This window comes from Mugil cephalus, chromosome 15 (assembly GCF_022458985.1).
Source record: "Mugil cephalus isolate CIBA_MC_2020 chromosome 15, CIBA_Mcephalus_1.1, whole genome shotgun sequence".
Classification (NCBI taxonomy): domain Eukaryota; kingdom Metazoa; phylum Chordata; class Actinopteri; order Mugiliformes; family Mugilidae; genus Mugil; species Mugil cephalus.
In genome coordinates, this window is record NC_061784.1 from 17,633,920 (window position 1) to 17,660,323 (window position 26,404).

At 41.3% G+C, this 26,404-nt stretch overlaps 2 protein-coding genes across 3 annotated transcripts in view; one reads left to right on the forward strand and one right to left on the reverse strand.

The window, feature by feature from the left end:
* Positions 1-26,404, reverse strand: part of capn5b (calpain 5b) — a 46,812-nt gene that overhangs the window by 13,731 nt on the left and 6,677 nt on the right. For both annotated transcript variants that reach the window (XM_047607864.1, XM_047607863.1), the window contains exons 2-8: positions 23,595-23,768; positions 16,697-16,828; positions 8,670-8,878; positions 8,014-8,206; positions 4,819-5,012; positions 1,366-1,443; positions 1-196 (exon numbers count right to left, since the gene is read on the reverse strand). In XM_047607864.1, coding sequence (XP_047463820.1) covers positions 1-196; positions 1,366-1,443; positions 4,819-5,012; positions 8,014-8,206; positions 8,670-8,878; positions 16,697-16,828; positions 23,595-23,759 — 1,167 coding nt within the window. In that variant the 5' untranslated portion in view covers positions 23,760-23,768. The remainder of the gene's footprint in view (positions 197-1,365; positions 1,444-4,818; positions 5,013-8,013; positions 8,207-8,669; positions 8,879-16,696; positions 16,829-23,594; positions 23,769-26,404) is intronic.
* ompb (olfactory marker protein b) lies at positions 11,206-12,020 on the forward strand. Its single transcript, XM_047607865.1, has one exon. It carries the CDS (start codon positions 11,338-11,340, stop codon positions 11,809-11,811), a length of 474 nt encoding a protein of 157 aa, XP_047463821.1. The 5' UTR covers positions 11,206-11,337; the 3' UTR covers positions 11,812-12,020.

Sequence of the window (26,404 nt, forward strand, 5' to 3'; positions counted from 1 at the left end):
CTGAGGGTTCTGCAGGAAGGTGGCCTTGTGATTGATGCAGCCTCCGGATCTGTTGCGTAAGGGATCCTGGCGGTGGACCCAGGAGCCTCTCATCACCTCCTCCTCCCAGGTCTTATGGATGCTCAGGTAGGAGGTGTTGATAAGGCGGCACAGGATCAGGTCGGTGAAGTACTGGCAGAAGTCGTCGAACGTCATCCTGCAGGAGGGCAGGAAAAGAAGAGAGAAGAGACCGGAGAGAGTGGGAAAAGCTTGAAAGAAGAAGATCCTGAACAGCTATAAAAATAGAAGAAATGAGATCAGGAACAAAGCAAATGGTTACGTGTTAATGGATCGATGGTTGTCATGCAATAAGACTACAACATTTACTGACTTATCTTTAATTTACAGAATCACCATCATCATTTGAACATCAGCGAACCACACACATGAATCATGTTTTTCAATTTCTACACCAACAAATTATGTTGTAGTAAAACATGAACTTAGGTTTATGGGCCAGGATAGCTGTTTCGCCCCTGCTTCTAGTATTTATGCTAAGCTAACATGGCTGTAGCCTTGTATTAACCCTTTACAGGGCACTAATACATAAATACTATGATAGAATATTATCGTAGGGCATCAGAAGACTGAATTTCTTCAATTTTCATGGAGAAATTCATTAATGGTTAATGCATTCACCATATGGTTCCTTTCCCTTAAGTGTTAAATACATTTAAACATGTATTTAGACCATTAGAACACAGGTGCTGATTCAGGCACTTGTCAACAGGACACTTCTTCGTGGAACCTAATAAAGCAGTTATGCGTTCATGCAGAGGTGGACCTAGCCGACCACATTTGACCTGAGAATGTTTCCTTGATCTTCTCTGATTGGCTGAATGAAAACCTCATTCTTCTAAACCTCACTAAGAGGCACAGGGATGCAAATTACAATGTGAACCGGAAGTTACCGCATATGGTTCCTTGCCCCATAAAGGGTTAAAGGTCGGACCTCTGTAGCTGCTGGCTTTTCAGCCTATCCAAGTCAAAGAGGGCACAGGCTGCTCATTTAGTTTTTCCGCTTCATCTCGACATTTAAGCAAACAAATATGTATGATATAATCATCTGGGACCAACTCATTAGCCCGATTCAGGAGAGGCTGCTAGCTAGTTGTTTTTGGGCTGCTTTCAGTATTTATGCCATGCTAAGCTAACAAGCTGCTGGCTGTAGCCTCGAGATAAGAGTGGATTACATTTTCTCATAGAAAGCTCTGCAAGAAAGGAGCATTTGTAACTCCAAAATATTTCCACAATACATGTTACTTGAACACCAGTCCCTTAAAAAAAAACAACACGTGGATTTGTCCGTTCATTTGTGTCTCTCACCAGAACTCGCCGTCATCCTGCACCGTGACGCCCAACTTCTCCCTCTCACTCTTGCTCACCTTATTCCACTCCTCAGAACTGCAGTGAACAAAAAAACACAAGAACAGAGAACAAACAGCCTTATACAGGAGGCAGGAGTGTATATGATCGTGTTTTATTAAAGAAGGCCTCACTGTTTTATTTTAGGTGTTCAGGTGTGTGCTCCCTGGTGTATGATTGTGAGTGAGTGATGTTGGTGGCGGTCGGAGAGGCCGTAGGCGAACACTGGGCAGCTGTGACTACTGAGGTAGTTCACCACCACCAGGGTGCGACCGTGTGAACGAATGAATAATGCATATTATTCTAAGTGCTTTGAGCATCTAAAAATGGAAAAGCACAACATAAAACAGATGCATTATTACTTTTATAATTTTTTTATTTTAGTTTATCTATTTCCTGTACAGAAATTTAAATACCTTTTTATTGTATGTTTCTACCTTCTCTGCATAGACTTTTAAAATCTTTCTACGCCTCAATTACAGGGACTGTTACTGTGAAAAATATTGTGCAAAATTAAGGTATTAGATATTAATGCAGCCAGCACAACTGATAAATGCACAATGCTAGAAATATAGAATCATATATACATATCAAGTAATCAATAATGAATACAGAATGGGACCTTGATTGTTTAGGAATCATTCACAGTAACAAATAGTACACGCACTTTGTTTATCAGCCGATGCTTTAATACGAGAGAGGGATGAACATATATTGTGTGTCAGAACTTGATACATTTACTGAGAATTACATTTTACTACTATATTTGTTAAACGATCCCATTACTATACAAGTGTGCCTTTTCTTATATTTATAATATTTTGCTCAATTTTAATTCTGGGTTAATAGTCAGTAGAAACAATGACGTTTATCCTGATGTTTTCTGATGCTTACTTAGATCAGGGTGGAGATACATATATATCTCTCTATATATATACACATCTCCACCCTGATCTAAGTAAAATTTACTTTAAAATCTCACCATCACACATTGAAGCTAGAAATATTTGTTAAAGATATCCATGACAAAATCTGAGCATTCAAACAAGACACGTTTAAAAACATTGTATTCAACATTACAAAAGTATCAGACATAAATGGGGAAAATCCAGCCTAAATATATATTTATATATAAATATATATTTATATATATTTATTTATATCCACCTGATCTAAGTAAACATCACAAAATGTCAGGATAAAGGTCAAGAAAACAGATGAAGATGTGTACGTGCAATGATTTGTTTCTATTTATTATTAATCCAGATTTTTTAAAGAAGAATAGGATATATATGTTTATCTTAGCAATATATTTATAAATATGAGTAATCGGACTCTTTGGAGTGAATCTTGTAATAAATATAGTAGTAAAATGTAATTCTCTGTAACCGTATCAAGTCCAGACACATAATACATGTTCATCCGTCTCTATAGTATTAATAGTATTTGTGAATGATTCCTAGACATCAAGGTCCTATTCTGTATTCATTACCCAGGGGAGACTCAGGCGTTTTACTGGACGCATTAGTTTTGTATTTGTCTCTCTGTTTATGATTCACTGACAAACGTCAACCTCCATTTACAGTAACAGGTTTTTTATCAAACCATGAATAAATTATTCAGCGACAGTGAGTGAACGATTGTGAAAGAAGGGGGGGAATGACTCACGTCTCTTTAATAACATCTGCCTCTCCTTCGGCCTTATCAATAATTCAGACTCCCATTATTATTAACCACCTCCATGTTTGTTTCTGCTAGCTACGATTGAAGGAGGGAGATGACGAGAGGCCAACTGTGGTGGAGCATAAATGGAGGAGATAAGAAGAAACTAAAAAGGAGATGAAACGTTTTTCTGGAGGACATCTGAGCTGCACTAATAACATTCCCTCCAAACAAGCGGCGCTCGGACGAGGCTGAATTTAGTCGTCCTCGTTTCTGGCTCTGAAGCCCATTAGCTTGATTGCATTTTCATTTTTCATTGTCTACATGACGTTTCCCATTGTGCTGCTTACTTATCTACGTCTTGGGCATTTCACATACGGGCTGGCCTTTATTCAGGCCTTTGTTGTTGTTAGCCCATTCATCACACACAGTCACTTAGGAACAAGTGTGTCAGATATCAAGGGCCCAGGGAGACCAGAGCGCTCATGACATTTTAAAAATGAAATTAGTGAAATTGGTTAAATAGGAAGAGATGGCAGCGAGGTCACGTATTACAAGATAAATGTTTGTGTCCCTCGGGAAATATTTCACATCGGACTCTCAGATCTTTTTTGTGATGTGGGAAATGCTTTCAATTTGTTGGGAGTATTGGACGTGTCTCCACTTCACTTCACTCCACTGGTCAAACGGACGCTAGTATTCCAGGAAATACTGTCCGAATGTGGAGCCCTGATATCGACGACCCGTTCCCACTTACTCTAGACTCAGTGTCGTTAGCTTTTAATTAATACCTGGCTCAAAGAAATGCTGAATCACACACTACACTTATGTATTTATTTATTTATCTATTTCCTCTCACGGTCCTATGAGACCGATTCACAGAGCGGTTGTCAATGGCAACTGTCATTCATCATGACGTCACATCCTGTTTCTATAGTGTCAAAAATGAAACTTCTCAGAAAAATGGACACTTGGACATAAATCAGGATTATCTCAACCACCTAAAAATATTATTTGTGTGTATTTTAGTGCTTTAGGCTAGTTCATAGTCAACGACACAATTTGCACAAGTGATGCAAAATGCGATACTCCACTCACACACCAGGGGGCAGCAGTAAAAACCCAGCCATTTATTGAGATATTATTATTATATTATTATTATAAATGGCTCTGAGGTGAAGTTGCAAAAATATCAAAAAAATACATACTGTGGAGGAGTATTTTATGTCATTGTGATCTCGTTTTATTTAAAGCTGTATTTAGTTTTCGTCTTTATTTATAAATAAAGTCAATTTTGTGTCGGTCTTGCATGAGAGTAGGGATGTGAAGTGGGTGTGTCCTAAAAACTCCTAAAAAGTTTCTCCACTCCTCGTGTTATCCTTCCAACGGTCTTCTTCTGTAGCATAACAAAGTGGTTAATAGGTGCATTACATGCATTAGTGCCCCCTGTGGTGACGGATTGTATTACACGCAATGCACTGACACATCTGCAGTACATACAGTCAATGATGGCATCATGCATCGCTCGCGTTGACTATGAACCGGGCCTCACTTTGGCCCAAGTCCCTTCCACTAACATGGAGGAGGTGGACACTGTGACCTATACTGCATCCAGACACCAGGGGGAGCTCTACTTGCTTTAGCTTCACTTTCAAGGAGCCGTCATGGCGTCTGTTTTTCTTACATTCTATGTTTGGAAGTGAAAAGCTGCAGCAGTTCATGCGGGTCAGCTGGTGGCGCTGTTGTTATTACCTGTCGCTCCAAGGGCCGCTCCACTCCTTCTCTCCCCAGGGGTTCCTCATGCGGATCATGTGCAGCTTCTCCGACTTGAAGAAGGCCAGCAGTCCGTGGCCGAGACGCACTTTCCGCACGTCCGTCACAGCGTAGGCGTGACCTTTGACCAAACCGCAGTCCAGCCGCGCCTCCATGTCCTCTACCGTGGTGGCCTGGAAAACAGAAAAGGTAGGTTGTTGCAATTCATTTGACAAATAATGCTCGAGCGAGTGGTGTGCAGGTCGATACTGAAAAATCGATACTTCCAATACCAGATCTTTATGCTCTAAAATTGATTCTCAAATCTAAATTATTGATACTTTCGATACTTCAGTCACTGCAGGTAATGTAGGAACACAGTGGAAAGTAACTTAACTATTGAGTTGTGCCAACACAACACTGTGAAACACCTCAGATTAAACCACAACACAGAATACGAAGCATTTATGATGAGGAAGACAGAAGAGGAGAGAACAGAGTCAGAATTAAGATGCAAGTTTTCATTTTATAGTAGTTTCTAATAGTTAAACAATAATTTATTTTAATGGTCTTATTATTTTACTTATTTATTTTTTTAGTGTTTGAAACAGCATTTTCACATATTTTGTATAACAGTGTCCTCTGTTTGTTTTTTTTCTGTTCGGCTACATAGTAAATGAGGCTGCTACCTCAATATACAATAAATTACTCTGAAGTCCTGTATTTTTTATGAAGATACGATTTTAAAAACACTACTTTTTTGTTTTTTTGGTGTACCAGACACATTAGGGTGTATTTACACAAAGTATCGGTATCGAATCAGTATCACTGATACCAGCCTGAATTTTACTCTGTTTTGGATCAGAAAGAAAATCGGTGGTATCTAACATCACCAGCCCTAGCTATCAACAAGTAATCAATAGCTTTCATGGTTCTGTGTCTTTGCCTTTTATCTGTGATTATGATTTGAGTTTCCCCGTTTTATTTTGTTAAGCTCCTTGGTTTCCTGTCTGATGTTCACCTTGTGTTTTCCCTTGATTGTTTAATTGGTTTCTCCTTTTGTGCTCCACCCTGATTGGTTTCACCTGCGTTTGTCATCCTCTCTGCCCATGTGTGTGTGTATGTATAGTCCCGCCTTTCCCTTTGTCATTTTATTCATCTTGTCTATCTCTTATGGTGTTTTTTTTTTTTTTGTCGTCTTTGTGTTTTTTCATTTATTGTTTTGGAATCACCTGCCACCTCTGCAGCACCTTTCGGTTTCATTAAATACTTTTTATTTGAACTCCTGCCTCATCTCCTGCCGTCCTGCATAACACAACCTTCGATGCTTTACAATAGTGATTAATCGTGGCTAAATATTCCTGTTGACTGACGGTCCTAGTTTAAATGGATGGACACCCCCAATGATGGAAACTAATAATGTAACACACACACACAAACTGTGTTGTAGCTTTTGTCGCTGAAGCATAACACGTGATCACAGAAGGTCACCACTTATATGTCTCTTGCAAAAAGAAGCCCTGGAGAGTGTAACTTTGTAAACATTAGCTCGGAGTTGAGCTTTAACAAATGTTGTCACATCAGAGCAACTTAACTTTAATTTAACTAAACAGTGACCAAGAGGAAGAGATGTCACAGACACTGACTTAGGACCAGCCCACAAAAGCGGTCATGCTGAAATTAAACCACAGTGTAGAATTCTACACTATTTAATCTTTACTAGTTCTCTGACATTTAGGGTGAGAACATGGTTTATTTATCCATGTTCCAGGACTGGGCAGGCTGTAAACATCCAGGTTTGTTTTTATTTTTTGCTGTTTTATAGGTTTGGTAATAACCCCTCCCTGTGCAGACTGGTCTGGAAGGTGTTTTCAAGGGATAGTTTGGGGAATAATTTATTAATACTTGCTGGAATTATTAAAAAATTAAAAGTAAAAAAAAAAATAAAAGTATTTAAAACTGATTTGAGATTAAACCACTTTAATGATGTAGAAAGCATTGAATCGAGCCAATAACACACCGTTAAATGTTTACTTTATTCTAAAAAATGGTATGTATGTATTCAACCATGAAGTCTTTATTACTCCACATATCCACCAGATGTAAAGAATAAACCTACTTGCTCCCTTGGTGACTGTTCATACTACTAACAATCAGGTTGAAGGAGGAACAACCTGCTCTGGTTTCTGATGAGCTGCCTTGGAGGGACACTGAGCAGCGACACAGAGAGGAGTAATGAAGGGCAGGTTTTCATTGTGCACTTAGGTGGATAATAGCAACCGTAGTAATAAATGACATAAGAAGGAGCTGGATTTACAGCGGTGGCCTTTAATCATGTGGCGTCATGACATGTGATTAATTTCAGTCTAATGCTAAAAGCAGTTGATGGCGTCCGGTTTCTTTGTTCCAGACGTGAGTTCAAGCTCCTCCGCTGGTTACGGTCAGAGACAGAACAATGAGTTCACAGCTCTTTTAAAACCAGACGTGTCTCTAACCTACTTGTCCTCAAGATGGTGACACTTTATTTGTTACATTCTTCCATTTGATTACTTCACACTGGCTAAATTAGTTGCTGATGGTTTAAACTTAAGGAGAGTAAGAGGTGTTTACTTATGAAACATGACCACTGACTGATCATATTTGTCATTGAGATCAGTCTTTACTGATGTAGTTTTATTCCAAATGTTATTTATTTTCTCATAAAAATGCCAGTAAGCTCCTTCAATACGTCAGTCTCAAATAAGCATGTTTTCCCGATCAGTACTGGGAGATAAGTATCAGGGTTGATCGTGACATTATTTAAATTATCGGAGCAGCCAAACCCAAGCTTTTGTAGTTATTTTATGTCAAACATGAACTAAAACCACGTCCCTGTAGCATCAAAACGTGTTCTTCTTCTGTGGCTAGCATCAAAGTTGCCAAAAATCCAAGAAGAAACAAAGTCACATTAATAAACTTGTCTGCTCTTTGGAAAACAGTCATTCAGACAGAAATTTGTAAATCATGCAATGTGGATGTTGTAGAGGTGGTGGTAGGAGACGAGAAGAAGACTCTTGTTTAATCTTCTACTAACCTACAGGAACTTATTTGAACTGATTGGCTGCAAAAAGGCTGATCAGAGCAACCCTAGCAAAGACGGACGAAGAAAACGAGAACACATCTTGGCCTAAAACGATCCCCATAATCTTGGCTTACCCTGATGGAGCAGCTGATGAGGCCGTCTCTGTTGTGGACTTTCAGAACCCTCTCAAACAGCTGGTTTCGGGCCACCTCGTCCGTAGCCATCTGACCCTCCAACAGGTCCACAGGCTCTGAAACACCACCGGTGAAGTCCACCAACGCATCAGCCGTGTTTCCCCCATCCAGCGCCTCGTAGCAGCCATAAACCCTGCAGGAAGATGAGGAGGGGGATCAGGTTATGTTCATTAGAGCTGCAAAAAAACAAGGTGTTTTGATCGTCATTGTAGCGAGTAAAAAAGTCACCACAGAAGCCTGGGTTCAGAAAAACTGTCCCATTACTGATCTCTTTATTAATATTGTCAATTACATCCACTCTCCACCGGCTGAAGAACGCTGAACAAAATTGTGTTTATTTAGCCAATAAGTAATATATGGACCTTGCAAAGTCCCTGGTTTTCATTGGAAGTTTCAGCTTGCACATGTTTGCACAATTATAGAGTTTCATGTAAAATGAAAATGTATCTGTGAAGTTAAAAAGAATGCATTGCACATCAACCATCGTCCTTATTATCTAGGATAATTTATGTAGTTTCTACTTGTATAAACAGAAATTTAAAGTAACTAGATGCAACATCATGTACATCTGTACATTTGTTGGCAGCGATACTAACTTGGCGTAGGCCTTCTCCACCAGGGCGCTCCAGAACTCGTTGCTGTCGTTGGAGTGGCAGTAAACCAACTGGTTGTCCACCGTCGGTAGCCGGTCGTCGATCACCACGTCCACCCACTCACCGAAGCGCCAAAAGCGGAAGTGGAAAATCCCGGCGTAGGATTCTGGTTTTTCTGTGTCCCACTCTTGCTCCTTCCAGTCTGGGATGACCTGGAGGAGGAGGGCGGAGGACAAAGAGCAGAGGGCCGGGTAAGCCAAACAAACAACTATTGGTCCACGGAGCGTAAATAACTTCATGGTGGAGTGGGAAGCCAGGGTAAGGCCGCATCTCCTCATGTCTGCTGATGCATTCAGGATTAGGGGACACATTTATAACCTTGGCTCCCTCAGTCATAAATCCAGCTGTAATGGGACATGGGTGAGGGGTAATAACTGTTTGACTGCAGAGTGTGGGTGTGTTTCAGCTGCCCGCGTGAAACTCCTACAACCCAGCCTCCATTTTGTAATTCTGTAGTTATTATCTCGCAGAAATGATAAAGGCCCACTGCAAAAATACTTCAAAATCTAAGTTTATCATCAACATCCATGAACAGTACAAACCAATGCTACAGGACCACAGAGCTTCCTGGCATTTATTGCTTATAAAAACAATCTCCACTGCACTTCATAATAAGTCACAGCCTTCACCTCAGGTCCGTCCCTGACACCAGAGTGGAAAATTCCTCCCAGAGATGCTCCACCTCGCCAGCTGGGTCAGTAAATCCTGACCACATCATTATGTGCCACACACACACCTGCCCGGTCCACCAGCCCAGATTTTTTATTCAATTATGTTATATGCAGAAAAAAGCTGCTAGGCTACACAGCAAGGCAACCAAAGCGGCCTGTTCTGATTTTTTTCCTGATTTTATGGTCAACTCTTGTTCTAGTTACTAACTATTTAGCTTTGTTTAGGTGTAGGGATGAATATTGTCAGTGTTTTTTTTGTTCATGTTTTTTCAGGATAAAACTTCTTAAATCCTTCTGCGCCTCCAATACAAATGAATGGATTGAACTGGAATTATTTTGACATTTCATTACATTATTTTTTAAGAATTTAATAATAATGTGCTTGTATGTCATCATATTTTTTGTGTTTTGTGCAAAATTAAAAATTATACATGCAAAACTTTATCGAGCTATCTCTTCCAAACATATTGTGAACGCGTGTTGTCTAACCACGAAGCGATCTCGCAGGTCGAACATATCGCTGACATCATCTGGAAGCGCCAGGATGCTCGGGCCGAGCAGATCTGGTACCTACACTGGTCTCGAGGTGCAGCGTGATGGATGCTGTGTAATCAAATACACCGGTATAATAAAAATTCAAATCATAACAGAAAAAAATACCGGCATTCGGTATGAACCGGTACACCGCCCAGCCCTACTTCACTGATAATACTTGTCTGTCCATCAAAAAGCCCAGCAAAACTATTTGATTGCCCCAGAACACAATCCAAAAGCAACTCCAGATTGACTGCGTCTCCTGCTACTAAACATGCACGGGTGGTGAAGTTTGTAGTGTTGTGTGCAATCAGCTACGAAAGAAAAAACTGTTTTGTGCAAACTGGTTTTGTCAAAGCAGGTAAAGTGCCTTTAAACACGTCCCAAAACTACACATTGTACTGTAGGTGTACAAACGTAACTTGCAATAAAAAGTGCAAATGATGCAATGACTGACACCACATGTGAACTAGCTGACGCCGTTTCAGTGGGCGTCCTCGGGGATTTCAAGGTGCAAGAAATGAACAGCAGTTCCTGTCAAACCTCTCAGCTGGAGGAGACACTCGGCTGACAGAGAGAATCCGGTCTCTCCAGAGGACCGGCTCTGTGAAGAAGCAACAGCTCATTTAAAAAGAGAAGAAGAAGAAAAAAAAAAAAACACAACAGCAACAAAGCACTGCACCACAGAAACCTCAGAGTCATTTTGTAATCCTCCGGGAGGCAATCTCGCTTGCACTCCACCTCGCTATTGCTGTCTACGTCTCCGCGCTGTAGATAGTGAGGGAGGCTCCATCCATCTCAGCTTTCATCTGGACCCAGTGTCGCTATGCAGCAGCTGAACTCGGGTAGGTAACCGACCTGATGACTGACCAGAAACACGAGCAGGAGGGACCTTGGCTTCCCCCCGCTGTCTCTCAATGTGGACTCTAACAGGAATAGAGAGGCTTTTCTCCTCAGTCCTTCTGCTACGCTTCATCTAATAAGGTCCAATATGACCACGCAAAACATTTTCACATTTGCATTTCCACCTGTGCACGCTTCAAGGATGCTGAGATTTCACGCACTAAAGGTCAAGTATGCGGAAAAGTCGAGGTAACAGTCAAGGACCTGTAACCAAAGAAACAGAGAAAAACAAATGTGTTACAACAGCAGTGCCCCTAAGGACAAACCCTGCACCGTGCCCTGTGCAAATGTCATTAGATCTTGTTTTCTCCCTGCTCCCCGCCCTCTCCTATCTATGCTACACAGACATGCACAAATACATAGAGTGCGGTAAGCCTGCAGAACGGAACAGAGGGTAAGAGTCACAGGACGGAGAGAAAGTGAAGGCGCTTAGTTTCGACACGGCCGCCGATCTAATCCACCCCTGCAGTTGGTATCGACCGCTCAGCCTGCTGAGGTGTGCCATGTCTACAGAGCTGGAGCTGTCCTTTCGCCTGGACAACGAGCTGACGGAGGTGATGCGCCTGCGGGTTCAGTCCCTGCAGCAGCGAGGCCAGAAGAGGCAGGACGGCGAGCGCCTGCTGCAGGCCAACGAGGCCGTCTACCGGCTGGACTTCTCCAAACAAACGCTCCGATTCTCGCGCTGGACGGTGAAGCTGGCCCAGGCGGGGCGCCTGACCATCACCGCCACCTCGCAGCTCTGGACGCCCGACCTCACCCACCTCATGACCCGTCAGCTGCTGGAGCCCGTCGGGGTTTTCTGGAGCACGGCGGCCGACGCCCCCGTCCAGTGCTACGAGGCCGACGCGCACGAGTTCGGCGAGAGGATCGCGGAGTTGGCCAAGGTAAGGAAGGTGATGTACTTCCTGTTTGCGTTTGCGGAAGGCTGCAACCCCGAGAACGTTGAGTGCTCCATCACCTTCACTGTGGACAGCTGAGATTTGGAAATCCAAACTCTGGCAGATGCTACAAACTTGTCTTCTTTGCTTTATAGTTTTAGTTACTTTCATTTTTTTGTACGAATTGTTGCCGTCAATTGTCAGCAAATGTCAAAAATTACTGAGGAACACCTACAACTAAGCCTGTTTATCTGTGTATCTTATGGTGCTGAGCATCGGTGCAACTAAATCCTAATAAATGCAATTATGAAAAAGATGTATGTCTGTGCATTTTCTTAACTAATGTCTGAACGTGGATTGCTGTGTTCCCCTTGAGATGACGCATAGAGACAGAGTTCATTTGCATGTACGGGTGCGGGTATTCCCTGGCGGGTGACTGAACAGCTTCCCGATGCCTTATCTGTCTCTGCCTTGCAGACAAACACAAGAGGGGAGGGATGTGGATTTCGTCCCTCCTCCTCCTCCTCCTCCTCCTCCTGCATGCTCGCCCTCACTGCTTTCTACCGCCACAGGGGAGAAAACTGTAACTGTAACTGTGAAGGTGAAAACAAGTGTCAGTCAAAGTGTGACAGAAAGGAAAATAACTGGAAAAGAAAAGAAACAAGTCTGATTACTCTCTATCTCGCCGTTAGAGGCTGAAGCTCCGTTTTCTCTGAGGGAAAAAGTGCTCATTGTCAGGAGCCTCAATTAAACCAATCTAACCGACAGTCTTGAATGCATGAATATAAATGTCCACGGTCATTATTCTCGCTGTAGCCTTTGCCTCTGTGATAAAAATAAAAAAAATACTCAAGTAAATGGACCAGGTTTGGCAGAAAAGAATCCATTGGTCTGAGTGAAAAGCTAAATCAAAACGAGCAGAAATACAGAATCAAATGAAGGGTGCTTTAAAGTCTGGTGGTGTTTTCCAGGTAATTAACCAGTGCAGAACATACTTTGGTGTTTTGAAGTAGGAGCACTACTTTTCACTGGGGAAAAGCGTCTCCTCTTCTCGTGAGACCCGGAACATTACTTGTTTTGCTTTCATAGGAAGTGAGGTTATCATCACAGGATCATCTTTGGATCTCTTTAACAAGAAGACCTCAACTGCTCTGCTTTCCAAAAGTAAGAAAAAATGAATAATTAGTCAAACAAGTGCACAAAATGTATTAGATCTGGACAATCTCAACAATCTGACTGGATTGTAAATGTTTTTTAGTAAAACAAACTGCATTGCTAAGGTAATCGAGCATCGAATCTGAAGTTTTAAACACTATTTGCATGAGGATAAGTATAACGTAGGGATGTCATGTCACATCCACAAAGTAAAAGCGATCAGACTGTATTGATCTCGACGAGAATTCATGAACTACCTGACAGTATGAAAATCAATTCCCACTTTACAGACGCAGAGAACACATGCATCAATATATCAAAACTGATATGTCAAAATGTGCTGCCACGCATGTCGCCCATCTCATCACCCTTTCTGATTTCATTCTTCTCATGATTCAGTGCGTTTACATGCAGAGCTTAATCGAGCTATACTCAAAATTCGACTTTCTCACTACAGTCCTTGTCCCAGTTTACATGCAGTGCAAGAAAATCGAATAACACTAGGTGGCGATACGTGTCTTTTCAGCAGGTTAATACCACGTTAATACGGCCCAATTCCGGTTTACTATTACGTGATTATAACAGAGTCTTACTGCGGCGTGCCGGATTTCAGACAACAACCAGGCGGATAATAGGACATTTTTAACCTTACGTAAGTTCACGCTACTTCTGATGCAGTAAGACCACGCTATCCTCAGAGACTCGTTCTCTTCTCTTCTGCGGCTTCTGGAATCGATGATTCAATCGCATTATCTGGGTGTCTCAATCGGACAATGAGAGTAATGTGTTTACATGCACTTAAGTTCTCCTGTTATAATCCTATTAAGGCAATAATTAGTTTTTTTCACGTGCATGTAAACGCACTGACTCTGAGCTTATTTTTTATTTTTTTATCATGAACATGTTTTCCATGCATTTAAGCAGCACCCACATGATTTTCCACCCAAACATCGGCCTAAAATCTCGTTCGTTTTGAGAATTCAGAATTTTCGTTCATGCAGAAAAAGGACACAAACAAACAAACTGCATGAAAAAATAAAGAAACAGCAGCATAGAGACAGACTGTTGGTAAAATTGTTCTAAACAAGCTACTGTAAACAAATGAGAACTTCAATGTGGAGGTAGTTCAGCTGTTTTCTGAAATGTTTGCACATTTGGACAATCAAAGAAAGACCTACTCTGCTCTGGGCACTAGTTGTATTACATATGCAAGGAATTAAGCAGCAAACATGTGCGTTGAAGATGGATCTGGTAGCGATTCTACATGACTTTTCGTGTACAATGAACTAATCTAAAGTAAACACTGTGAAACCGCGTCCATATGTACAGTCACGATCCAGCGTCTCACACCAACAGACTGAGGCGTCTTGTTTCAAATCCCATTAAAACCTTGAAGATCACTTTGTTTCACTCCGTCCAGATGGATGCCAAGAGACGTTTCAGGATAATCCCGACTCCTGAAACTACAAACCACCTGAAGAGCTCAGCGCAGGCGCCAGATAAAGCGAATTTTTATTCTCACATGATAATGCAAACTTGGGACCTTTTCCGCTGCAAGACACCAAACCTCTGAACCCGAAAACTGATAAATGAATTGCCTTAGGACTGATTTAATAATCTCTAATATACGTTTTTCTAATTAGCAGAGGTGAGGAAAGCTCCCAATGGACCACTGCATCGCCTGTAAACTGGGCGGCTGCACAACATCTAGGAGTTTATTTAATAATGAAAACCACGAGGCCTGTCAGTTCAAAAATGCTTCTCCTCTTTCTCCCAGTTTCCACTTTTATAATAAAACAATCTTCTGCTGGCAGGAGCTTCATCATTTCACAGGCACGAGGTAAGACAGGCACGCTGGCCTCTCTCTGCTATTAGCATTAGCAGCGTAGACGCACCACTCCTGGTTAGCGGTGGAAAATAAAAATCCACGCTAATAAAAAGACATTCAGAGGACATCCATCTAGGCTTAGTGCTTCCAGCTGGTCCTCGGAGACTCCATATTATACTCCACCAATCAGATGGATGGAGTCTGCAGAGACAAGGGAGGTGCTGTGGTGCCGTAATGAGTACTCTGGTGTTTACCTCCTATTATCTGAATGGTTCCTAATGGACGCTTAAGCACAAAATATGGAATGAATAGGACTGAGCGCATGCACCATGCACCTTTTTCTGAAAAAAATGCATCACTTGGATGAATCTTGCCCAAAGATTTAGTTTGCAGCAAGATGGGGAAATTAAGAGGAAAAATAGAAGTAAAACGGGGCGAACGTTTAGATGTTAAGAACGTTTTCTGTTGATACCGACGTGATGGTTGTGTGTTAAAAGCTTTTGTCTTCCAAGATAATTCAGCATTTTCTTTAAGTGTTTTGTTCCTCAATTATCAATTCTAATGACTTCATATGAATGCAGACCACGGCTTTGTAGGAGTTAGGATTACGTATTTCAAGCATCTGATCTTTTTCCATGTCTTATTAAAAACAGATAATTACCAAATGTTCTTCCTGGATTTTATAGTCAGTTTCACAAAACACAGCAGCAATTACACATGCGCACAGATAACATTGAGTAGGCGTGTCAAACTCATTTTAGTTCAGGGTCACATTTAGCCAAATTTGATCTCAATGGGGCCGGACCAGTAACACAATAACTTATTAACTGGTATTTAAAAAGACAACTCCAAATGTTTCCCTTTGCTTTAGTGCAAAAAAGTACAGCTACATGTAACGAACAACCGTGACTTTCTTAAGAAGTGCAAGGTGCAAGTGCAAATTCTTATTTTATCAAATATTTTCAGCTGATATCTTCAGTGTAATTTTTGCAAATTTATCCCACGGGCCAGATTGGACCCTCCAGATTGGCCAGTTTTGGCCCCCGAGCCTTATTTTTGACACCTCTGACATAGAGTATAGAGCAATGGTTGAACCTAAAGTCCCAACGAATCACCAAACTGTTACTGTTCAGCCACTCGACCTTCACTGTGATACATTTCAGGCTGGTTTAACTCAGAAATTTAAGTTCAGAAGCTGCTTTAAATACTTGAGTAAACTCAACTTTGAGAAAAGCTTTATTTCAACTGAGGAAGTTACATAAGTCATTAATAATTAACGGCCATTTATTGTTTGAACTTGATACTCTGAGTGGAAATGACTTACTATGCTGCATTATGCATTAAATAAAACTCGCTTTGCCTTGTTAACTTATGATTGTGTCAACTCACAAACTTTAATTATTTAACTCAAGATTTTGTAGCATTTGAATTATATTACATCACTCATTGGAGAAACCTTGTCTATGTCTAGTCAATAGAACATACAATTACACAACCTTTTGACTTTTTCACTTTTTATACACAGTATATTCACATCAACTGCCTTTTCAAGTTGCTTTAACTCTTGTTTTTAAGGCAGCTTTTGACATAGTTTACAAAATCTAATATTGCTACCACACAGTTCATGAGATATCAGGTTACCATTGTAAAACTCGTCTTGTTGAGTTAGGCTGACACACTGCAATTTCCATTTCACTGAACTGACTTAAGCTCTTAAGTTGGAACACGAAAAACTCATTAAATTAAGTTGAAATTTCTTAACTCATTATGTTAAATGATAGAAAGGAGCCAGGAGAACTTATTTAGCGGGTGTGTTTTTTTCTAAAGGTTTTGTCAAAGGTTTTTAATGACATTTTTCTCTGTAAATTCCAGTGTGTTAAATCTTATTTTAGGAACACTACCATGTAATTGGATGCTAAGTTAAGATATCTCCAATAATGTGAGCAAAAATGAAGACAAGACAAAGAAAGACGAAGAAGAAGAAAGGGAGAACATACTTACTTTTTGCCACAAAGACTCTCTGGAGGCCAGACTGGAGCACGCGGCCACGAACCAGCAGTTACCCAGCTGCCCCTGATGTAAATCATGTGCACTGATGCCATCTACAAACAGGTGAGGGTCTTCACACAGCTCCTGCAGAGAAAGGACAGTTCGCTAAATGCACCCTCAACATCAGGAAAATGTTCTCTGGCAACTTAAACCTTAATCTTCGTATTAAAAAAGACGTTCAGGTTTACAGGCTGTGTGTGTGTGTGTGTGTGCGTGCGGTCCACAGTACGAGGCACAGAGGTGCATAAACGGGTTATTGAGGCCAGTCCATGAATCAGAAAGAAACCATCTGTCCTTATGCATCATGTTCGTCATCTTCCACCAAAGAGTGGGAGAGCTGCGTGCATTTGCACAAACCACATTTCCTTTGGCTGCGGCATCGAGGTCCATTTTCCGCCGCAACATTACAACATTACCTGCTCCTATTACTTCTAACAATTCAATAAGCTGCTCTTGCTTTTTTTTTTTTTTTCCCTCGTGTGTGTGCACTGGACTGACTCACATGTATGCAAAACCCACACACTGATGTGCAGGGATGTGATAAGGTTTGGGGTGGTCACTACAGATTGTGTGTGACAGTAGCTACTTACTTCTTATTTACTTACTTACTTCTTCTGGGTAATAATTGCAGTTACCAAAAATAATACATTTCGTTGGAAAAAACAATGTAAAATCAACAATGCAGTAAAAAATGCAAATATTTCTTTATTCTTGTGTTTATTCCCCATTTATGTCTCTGTATTTATTTCCTCACTTCAATGTTTTTCAGGCAAAGGACCCACAAAACTGATGGAGAGATTAATTATGTGTGTTCTATATTAAAATCGGCCTAGTGTTTTTTATGAATATATGTTATTATCATTTTGCATTCGGTATTAATCTATTCAAGTGGGTTCAAATATGCATTTTTATTTCAAACATTTCAAACAAAAAAAAATATATAGTAAAATGTCTAATCAACCAAAGAAGACCTATGCCTTACTCTATTACAGTCACTCCTGTGACTCCATACATAAACCAGTGCTCTGTTTTTGAAGAAGAGATGAATTGTTGTCTAAGTCTAAGAAAATTTGACAGCTCATCTCCCCGAGCAACAACAGTTGTCAGATGTCAACGGTTGCCATGGAGAAGCACAGACCCAGAGGCAAAAGCAATACATCCAAACTGTGTTTTATCCTTTTTTTAAATATTAGGAAAATGTCTCTCCTTTAAATTTCTCCCTGACTGTCCAAAGTCTGTTTTTTTAATATAAGGTTACTACATCTTGCAGTCTGTTTGCTGCTCTCCGTTTTATGGCACCGGTGGGTCGATGGGCACCTCGGGCCGTTACTCAACAGAAACAGCTGAAAGCGCAGCGCCACTTAACAGCTCTTTATCTTTACACACTCTGCAGCACTCGACCGGGGTTAGAAAAGTAAAAGTGCGAGGGAGCATGTGAGCATGTAACAGGGGCTTTCTATATTAAGACCGGGCGAACACACCGTGGAGTGGAAACTGGACAGAAGAAGCTACAACAATTAAATCTGCAGAGCTAGCTAGCAAGAGCAGCTACTCCCAGTTCAGAAACATTAAAAACAATTAACGTGTAAGCTTCTCAAATGTTATTATACTTACCTAATTACTTCTTCTTCTTCTTTTCAAATTCAAATTTAGTCCCCATGGTTGGATAAATCAGAAAAAAGCACTTTTAAATCGGTCCAGGCGTTGTCCTAATCCGGTAGCGCAGCTGTTAGCTTTAGCTTAGCCGCTACCAGGCACAAAGACGCAACGCAGCACCTGAAAAACCTACACCGGTGTGTTTTCAGGTGCTGCGTGGTATCTTTGCGCCTTGCAGTGGTGCTTTGCCGGAATATAGTCCCAAATCTATATCTGCCCTATTCAATTAGGAAAGTTTATCACTTTTGCGAACGACTGGCTAATTGGCAACACTACATTACAGCACCTGTGCTAAGCTAAAGCTAACAGCTGTGCTACCAGATTAGGACAATGCCTGGGTTAATTTAAAATGACTTTTTTCTCACTTATCCACTAAATTTCACATAGGGTGTGTCATAGGTGGCATACCACTTTAAGCCATTCAGAATGGGTGTGAGTTTAAGTGAAAGTTCTTGCCTGCGCCTTTGCACCGACCAGCAAGGATAAGGGTGGGATGAAGCCTACCTACCGTGGAGCTTTAATCATAAACATTAGTAGCAGGATCAGCCGTCAGTCATGTGCATGGACATAAAGGCAGATCACAGCATATACACCACGCAAGGGCTCTCACACACACACAGGACACAAGCAAGGTCAGCCATTTGCTGACTCTGCAAAGCTGAATGCTGCTGCAAAAGCAAACTTTTAATCAGAAGCAGAGTCCACTGCAGTGCTCCCTGGAGGCTTGCAGTCTCTCCCAGCAGCCTCCTCTCACCTTACACAGACCAGTGCAGAGATTCCCGTCTGAAACGGGTCTGTGGGTGCAAGTACATTCAACACTGAGGTACTGTTACGGACGAAGATCTGGGCAACTACGTCCGAGTTAAGATGTCTAATCACGTTTCTTCTCCCTGTCCACAACAGCATTGATTAGTGGAGTCTGAGCTGTGGCGAGGGCTCCCTGTGGTGGCCTGCCAACCGGGGACTGGCTCAGGTTGAAGAGTAATAGAGTATCGATCAGCTGCTGGGCCTGCAGACACTGAAGTAATGTGAATATTGTGGCTGAGCACCAGCTAAACATTTACCCTGCAACTGAGAACCTTTCAACCTGCTTCATAGCCCTCCTCAGCACCATTCATCAGCGTGTGGGGGGAAGCCATCGGCCACACATGCCAGTACACAACCAGCCACAAGTGCAAAAAAACAAAAATGAGAATTCAGCAGCACCAGTCCGAAGGTATTTATGTCACGCCAAAATTCTTCTTCTCTGCCTGCATTTTTCAGCAGCACCTGGTGAATCGCGTGCATCGGTTAGACACAACAGAACCACTTCATTAAAATGGCATCAGCGCCCAGCCAGGCATTTTCTAAAATGATCAGATCAGATCAGTATCAGGCTTCAGGAAGGCTACTTTTTTTTTTTTTTAAGGTAATTTAGGGTTTTAGGTCTGCCACAAAGCAAAACCACATCCATGTAGCATCAAAACGTCTTCTTCCTCTTCTGTTTTAATGTTTTAATCTACAATCGCGTGTCTGCCGTCTGTTCTGAGACTAGTCGGTGTTGACTCCACGAGAACAGAAGCTCCACCCGACGCTGCAGCTGAACTATAAGTGAACTGCACTCAAAACAAATCAACTGAAACTCTGCTTTACATAGTGGATTACTAAGCGTGCTCATTTAAAAAAAAGGAAATAAACAGAAGTCATACAGTCCTCAAACACAGCCTGGTCTCACTGTGTGACCATGTTGTTCTGTGTGTGGAGGCAGAAGCAGTTAAACGTTTGAACTTGCAGAAAAGCTCTGCAGAACGGCCATGCATGCGAGAGTGATACGGTGTTTTAAATGAGCCTTTGTCAGGAACTTCATTAAATTTTGATTCTTCTGAACATTTCAGCCTCTCAAAGCCACTCTGCCCCAAAGTAGTTTTGGTTTTTAACGTAATTATCGTGCACTCTCCCCCGAATGAAACGCTGGCCTCAGATTGAGCTATCGGTAACCACTGGAAAGAATGAGGAAATAGTTCAGCGTGTGTTCGTGGGTTTTTATTAGTCTTCTGTTTTGTATTGGACAGATGCATTCAGCTTTTTGTAATGAGGCCTGCCCACGTCACAGAGGCTCAGTTAAGCATCTTTGAGAACTGTGTTGTGTTAGAGGCTCGGTGATGCAGTGGCTACGGGCAGGATTAGCTGGTGAAATAACATGGACGTCCAGATAACACCTCAACCAATATGGAGATATCACAGTAGAGGTCCTTTATGGCATTCTTGCGTTAACAGTAATTGATTAGACAGAAAATGTGGGGAAATAGAGGAGTAAAGGTCTGTCTTTGCAGGAAATAAAGCGAGGACGGTGTTTCCCCTCTTGTTAGAGGTTGATATTAACCTGGGGATACATTTATAAAATGGGGTTGATGCTAATGACAGAAATTCAAAAATAATTGTTTAGTAATTTCTGTTAAGTCAAAGAAACCCAACTCTTGGTGGGTGAACTGGTGACACGGTCACAGACGGCCAAGGATTATTCATTCTTGTGGGGAGCAGAGGCTGTTCCGATCAAACAGGCAAACTACTGTAGATCAAACTGTCTCAGAACGCACACCGTATCAGTGTGTGTTTACTGTGTGTCTGTGTAGCTACAGACCAGTCAGGGTGTTTTCTTCACATCAAGTGGATGACGGGGCACACGTGCGTCACCTTTCTGGAGATCAAACAGCTCGAAGGATGCAGGGAACAACCCCCCTGTTGTTACCAAGTGGTACATATCAAAGAATCATCCACATGAATTCCAGGATCCAGGTTCCTCAGATCATCAATGTTATGCAGTTCACTGGTTGGTGGTTTTGATGTTTTGGCTGATCAGTGCATATGAACACACACAGCATGTTTGCGCATGTATAAATGTGATTCTCACAAGAGCCAAGAATCACCTTCGATTTTTAGCAAAAACAACACTGAGAATCTAATTACTGAAGCATGTTGTATATGAGCTTTGGCCGAATTGTAAACAGGAAGTTGTTCAGTGTTTAAATAATCTATAAATAAACAATCCTGGAAAAATACAGAGGTTAAACTGTATAAAATGAATCCGTGACCCGGTCGAAACGAAAAAGGATGCTCCTCCTCCTCCTTTCTCTCCCCTTGACTTCTTCCAGTTTTTCCGTCTGCATGGCTGACATCAGCACAGACCCAAACATATAATCTGCGTGACCCAGTTTCCATGGCAATCCACGCTGGCTTTCACTGCAGTGGCATACGGGCAGAAGGAGGTTACACCATCCTGAACCACAGCCTTCTGTGTGAGCTGGGGGGGTGAGGGGGGGGGGGGGGGGGGGGTGGGGGGGGGTTAACAGTGGCAGGGGACTCAGCTCACTGAATCCCGAGGCCTCACCTCGGATATCGTCCGCCACCAAAACACGCGTACGAGTACGGCTTACACAAGGAGCAACTCAGCGGAGCAGTGAGTAATGACGACTGATGTTGGAGTAAATTATAAATGATTAATCAGACTGTAAATCATCACACTCTTATCCTGCAGGGACTTCTGGCAGTGAGAGCTACTGGAGGCGAATGTTGTACAGTGTCTTTGGTCATTTCAGGACATACTTCTGCAGACATCATTCATGTCTCACCAAGATTTTGTTTGTGGATATATGTTAGAGATTAAATAAAAAAAAAATACCAAAAAATAAAAAAGAATAACATCACAACATAGCAAATCTGTGAGGACAATAAGAACAATTTCATTTATAAACAACAACAAACAGATCATTCAGTGGTTGAACTGATCAGGGTTGTCACTGAAGTTTCTTCCTGCATGCATTTTAAGTCTGCAACACACCGATGACAGACGGCCATCGGCGAGCATATTTTTCCTCCAGTAGTTGGGGACACACCACAAAAAAATTTAAAAAAGCAGTTTAAACTCATGTTGGCAGCTTATCAGACACTCCAGCATGCTGAATCTGTCACAGATCTCTCCTATTATCTCTCTTGTTTTACGAAAAGCGGAATAAAATTGGCAAAACAACAAAATTTACAGGTCTAATCTGTTATCTAATCTGAATATTCAAATAAATATTTAAACAACACCGTGAATAAACAAAGTGATGAGACGGATTCAGGAGTGGCTCAGTACGACGGTTTGTTTCCTACTTCTCCATGTTAGAGCTGCACAGTCTGTTGAACGTTTTAAAACCCATCTTTTCTCCTTGGCTTTCACTCCCAGCTAAACAAGTAATCTTGTCTCTCTCTCTCTCTTTTTACTATCTTTTTATTCTCTCTTTTTAATCTAAATTTGTTTTAAATTGAATGATTCTTATCCCTTGTGTTGTTTTTGTTTGTTGTAATGTTTATGATTAACTATGTTGTGTTTCTGCAACTGTACAGCACATTGGTCTATGAACAAACTGTGACTTGACTTGACTTGCTTCCTAGTGTCCCAGCTAACAGTAGCTCTTTGTGTTTACCATTTTGAATGATATGAATACAGACTACCGCCACCTGCTGGTAGGAAGAGTTATTGCCTTTTACACAAAAATTAAGCATAGCATTAGTTCTGGCAGGTCACAAATTAACTGTGAGCAGCTGCTTCAGTCAGCTGATGACTCAGCTGACCTCCTCCTTTCAGCGCGCCCTGTTTAAATACATCCTACCTTGGCACCGTCCTTCCTCTGCTGGCCTTGCAGCAACCCACCTCCTCCGTTGTGCAACGTCTATCCAGTACCATGCTATCGTATTATCAGATGTATGTATATATCTATAATAGATGTATGTTTATCTATTTTCTTCTGCCTTTCTCTTCTCTCTGTTATCAGTTCTGCTCTTCCTGGTTTTTCCATGCAAGTGCGTGGAAGAGCAAGAGGTCCCAGAACAGAACCATACCGTCAAATATATCTTGTGCAAAATTTAATTTTGACATAGTGATCCTGACTTCTAAATTCGTTCAAGAGAAACTTTTTGATCCAAGTATACGCTTGGTTGTGGTTAGATTTTGGTTTGGTGCGTCATCAGGGTAAACAAAATGGTTTGAAGAATGTCTTGAATTAAGCCCAAATCCATTTATACATTTTTTGCCCTTGGATTGCTCTCTGATTCTCCCAGGAATAAGGAAGCAGCAACATATCTCTTATTTCCTTGGAGCATTTTATAGAAGCCTTCCTCACATCATTGGTCATTCAAGTTACTCCGAGCTCTGTAAGTGCACAAACCAACCTACCCGAGGCCTCTTCCAGACGACGCGTCCGATCCTGTTGCCCTGGCAAAAGAGCGAGTCGTCAATGGCTGGGAAGCGGGGATCCTCAAAGAGCAGGCCACTCTGCAAGCACTGCCTCTTCAGGGTGGAGTACTGCTGCCCCTCGAAGGCCTTCACAGAAGTAAACATGCTGCAGCCCTGAAAGACACGACCAAGACGACATGGAGGGACACCAGTCGAACCAAAGCTGCAACTTTCTTCACACATTTTCAAGTGTTTCTTCCTGCATAACTCGTCTTCCACATACACACAACCAGCAGACTGACAGCGGAATCCAACAGACCGTAATACCTGTAATACAGCAAAAGCTCTCAGTGGAAACAGAAAGTCGATGAGTGCTGTCGCCTTGAGCACAGCCTGGATTCACTGGGTCAAAATGATTAATCTGCCAATTCACTGATATCCTCCAGGGCCTAATTATCACTGCTATGCATTGGAGGAGCCGTGCAGACATTGATCAGCTCGGGGTGTACGGAGAAGCTGCTGTTGAGTCAGGGTGGAGTCAAACCAAGATGGAGCCATTGAAGGGATGGTCGATACCGCATCAACTCTCCGTAAAGTTTTAATTGATGAGAGGCCACAGCGTTTATATGACCAAGTAAAATATGCACGAGATGTTCGTAACCACGTGACTAGACGAGCCAGCTCAGGTTATATTGAACCACCGAAACCGAAAACAGAGCTACTTAAGTCCATCTAAAGAGAAAAAAAAGGATGGAATTCATTGCATAACTATATAAAGGACACAAGCACAGACTTTAAGAAAAAGCTAAAACAACATTTAATGCAAACGAGCCTACACTAATTGATTGAATGCATACTTCATTTACCTATTGAAATGTATTAATTTGGTGATAAATGAATGAATGAATGTTTATGTAATGTTTCTCGTGTGTGGGGCCCCAGGAAGACTAGCTTTAGTCTCAAGTAAAGCTAATGGGGATCCTAATAATAGATAATAAACTGGATTGGATACAGTCTTTCAGGTCAAGGACCCCCAAACTGATGGAAAGATTAAGTAGATTAAGGCCTAGTGCTATTTATAAAAATACATTACTATCATTTTGCATTCAATATAAGCTATTCAAATAATAAAAATATTAATAAATACCCTATAATTCAAACATGTGCAACAGAAGGGTGGGCCTGCAACAGACGTAAACGTAACACACCTAATGTTAGCAGCTGCACTGTTAGCTTCTTTTCTGCTAATTCTGCAGCGTGCATCTGGGATTTGGAGCCTCGCGATTGGCTGACGAGCAAAAGGGGCGGGTCCTATTGTGTACAGGAAGCTTAGATTGACAGGTCTCAGTTTGTGTGGTGGGCTCTGCCATGGTGCACCGTTTAGACAGTCCTGTATCGCTGAGTGTTGGCTGAAAGATAACGTCTTCTGCCTCCATTTTTCCCTTTACTAAAATATGTTGGGTTCATGTTTATGTGTATTTATATATTATTTTTTTATAATGTATATATATATCTATATATATATAGATATATATATAATATAATTGACAAGAAATTGACATTTATTCATATGCATAGAAATGTTGGCGATAATTTGAACTTGAGCTTTGTTCCCAACTCAGTCTAATATAACCTCTCATTTGGTCTCCACCATGTGACAAACTCAGCTGCAGTTCCAAAAATGGCCACTTGAGTTTGGCCCTTATAGTCAATTCCTATTGACTTCTATTTTAAAATGTCCAACTTCAACTTTGGAAACAAACACAGCCTGCTACAATAAAAGGTTTTGGTCCCATCGCTAATTTCGCCATCCACAACATGTATACAGATGTTAATTTCATATAACTCACATATTTTATAATATATCAAAGCTTAAAGTTACACACAACCGGCCACTTTGAGTGACAGACGGGTGCTAGATGTTGGCGTCAGCTCCATTTACTTCTTTGCCCTTTTCTGACTTGGCTGGGAGTTTGTCGGACACGGCCACACTACCTGAGCAACAAGGAAACTTCAATTTGTGGACATTCACTACATTTCTCAGACGCACACCATCATCCACGCCTGGAAGTGTCATCAATTTGCACATTTCCTTTCCTTTCCTGCCGCTGCCGGCGGAGAGATTATTACAGGTAGTGAAAGGCTCTCCGGTCACTGAATGCCTCAACAACTTTTCAAACATACACACTTCATACTTGTTGGAAGGTCTAACCTTCGTCGTGTCAGGAACGATTCTGTCAATACCGACCCTCGTCAATCTCTAAGACGTCGTAGAGGTCAAAATAAGATTAGCACGAACAATGCAGATCAATAAAGGCCTGCTGCTCGCAAGGTTAATGCTGACAGCAAGTTTTGCGTGACTGATATGCAAACTGTCTTTGTTAATTTATCAACTTCATAAAATAAATCTGCATAATATGCATGTTTAATTTCTCCATTTCTCTTTATGTGGGGTTAGTAAGACCTAAGAACTGTAACAACTAAGCATCGTCTTTGAACAGGAAGTAGTTTTTGGAAAAAATATGTCCTCAGGCGTGGACACAGGGATTATTTCATATAATATTAATAGAAATATTATATCAATATTATGATAAAGTCAGTACATAACAAAATATAAAACTTTTAGTTCTCATGTCTGACCGTTGCTGTGTCAAAGCAGAATTGTGAATAATGAAGTCCCAGTGTCCTCATTTGTGTGATTGTTATTGAGCAAAGTTATAGCTTTTACTATTGATAGAATTTGTGTCATATTAAACTAGAAAACTAAATTGTAAAAAATCAAATGTAAAATTCGATAAGATTTTGTACCT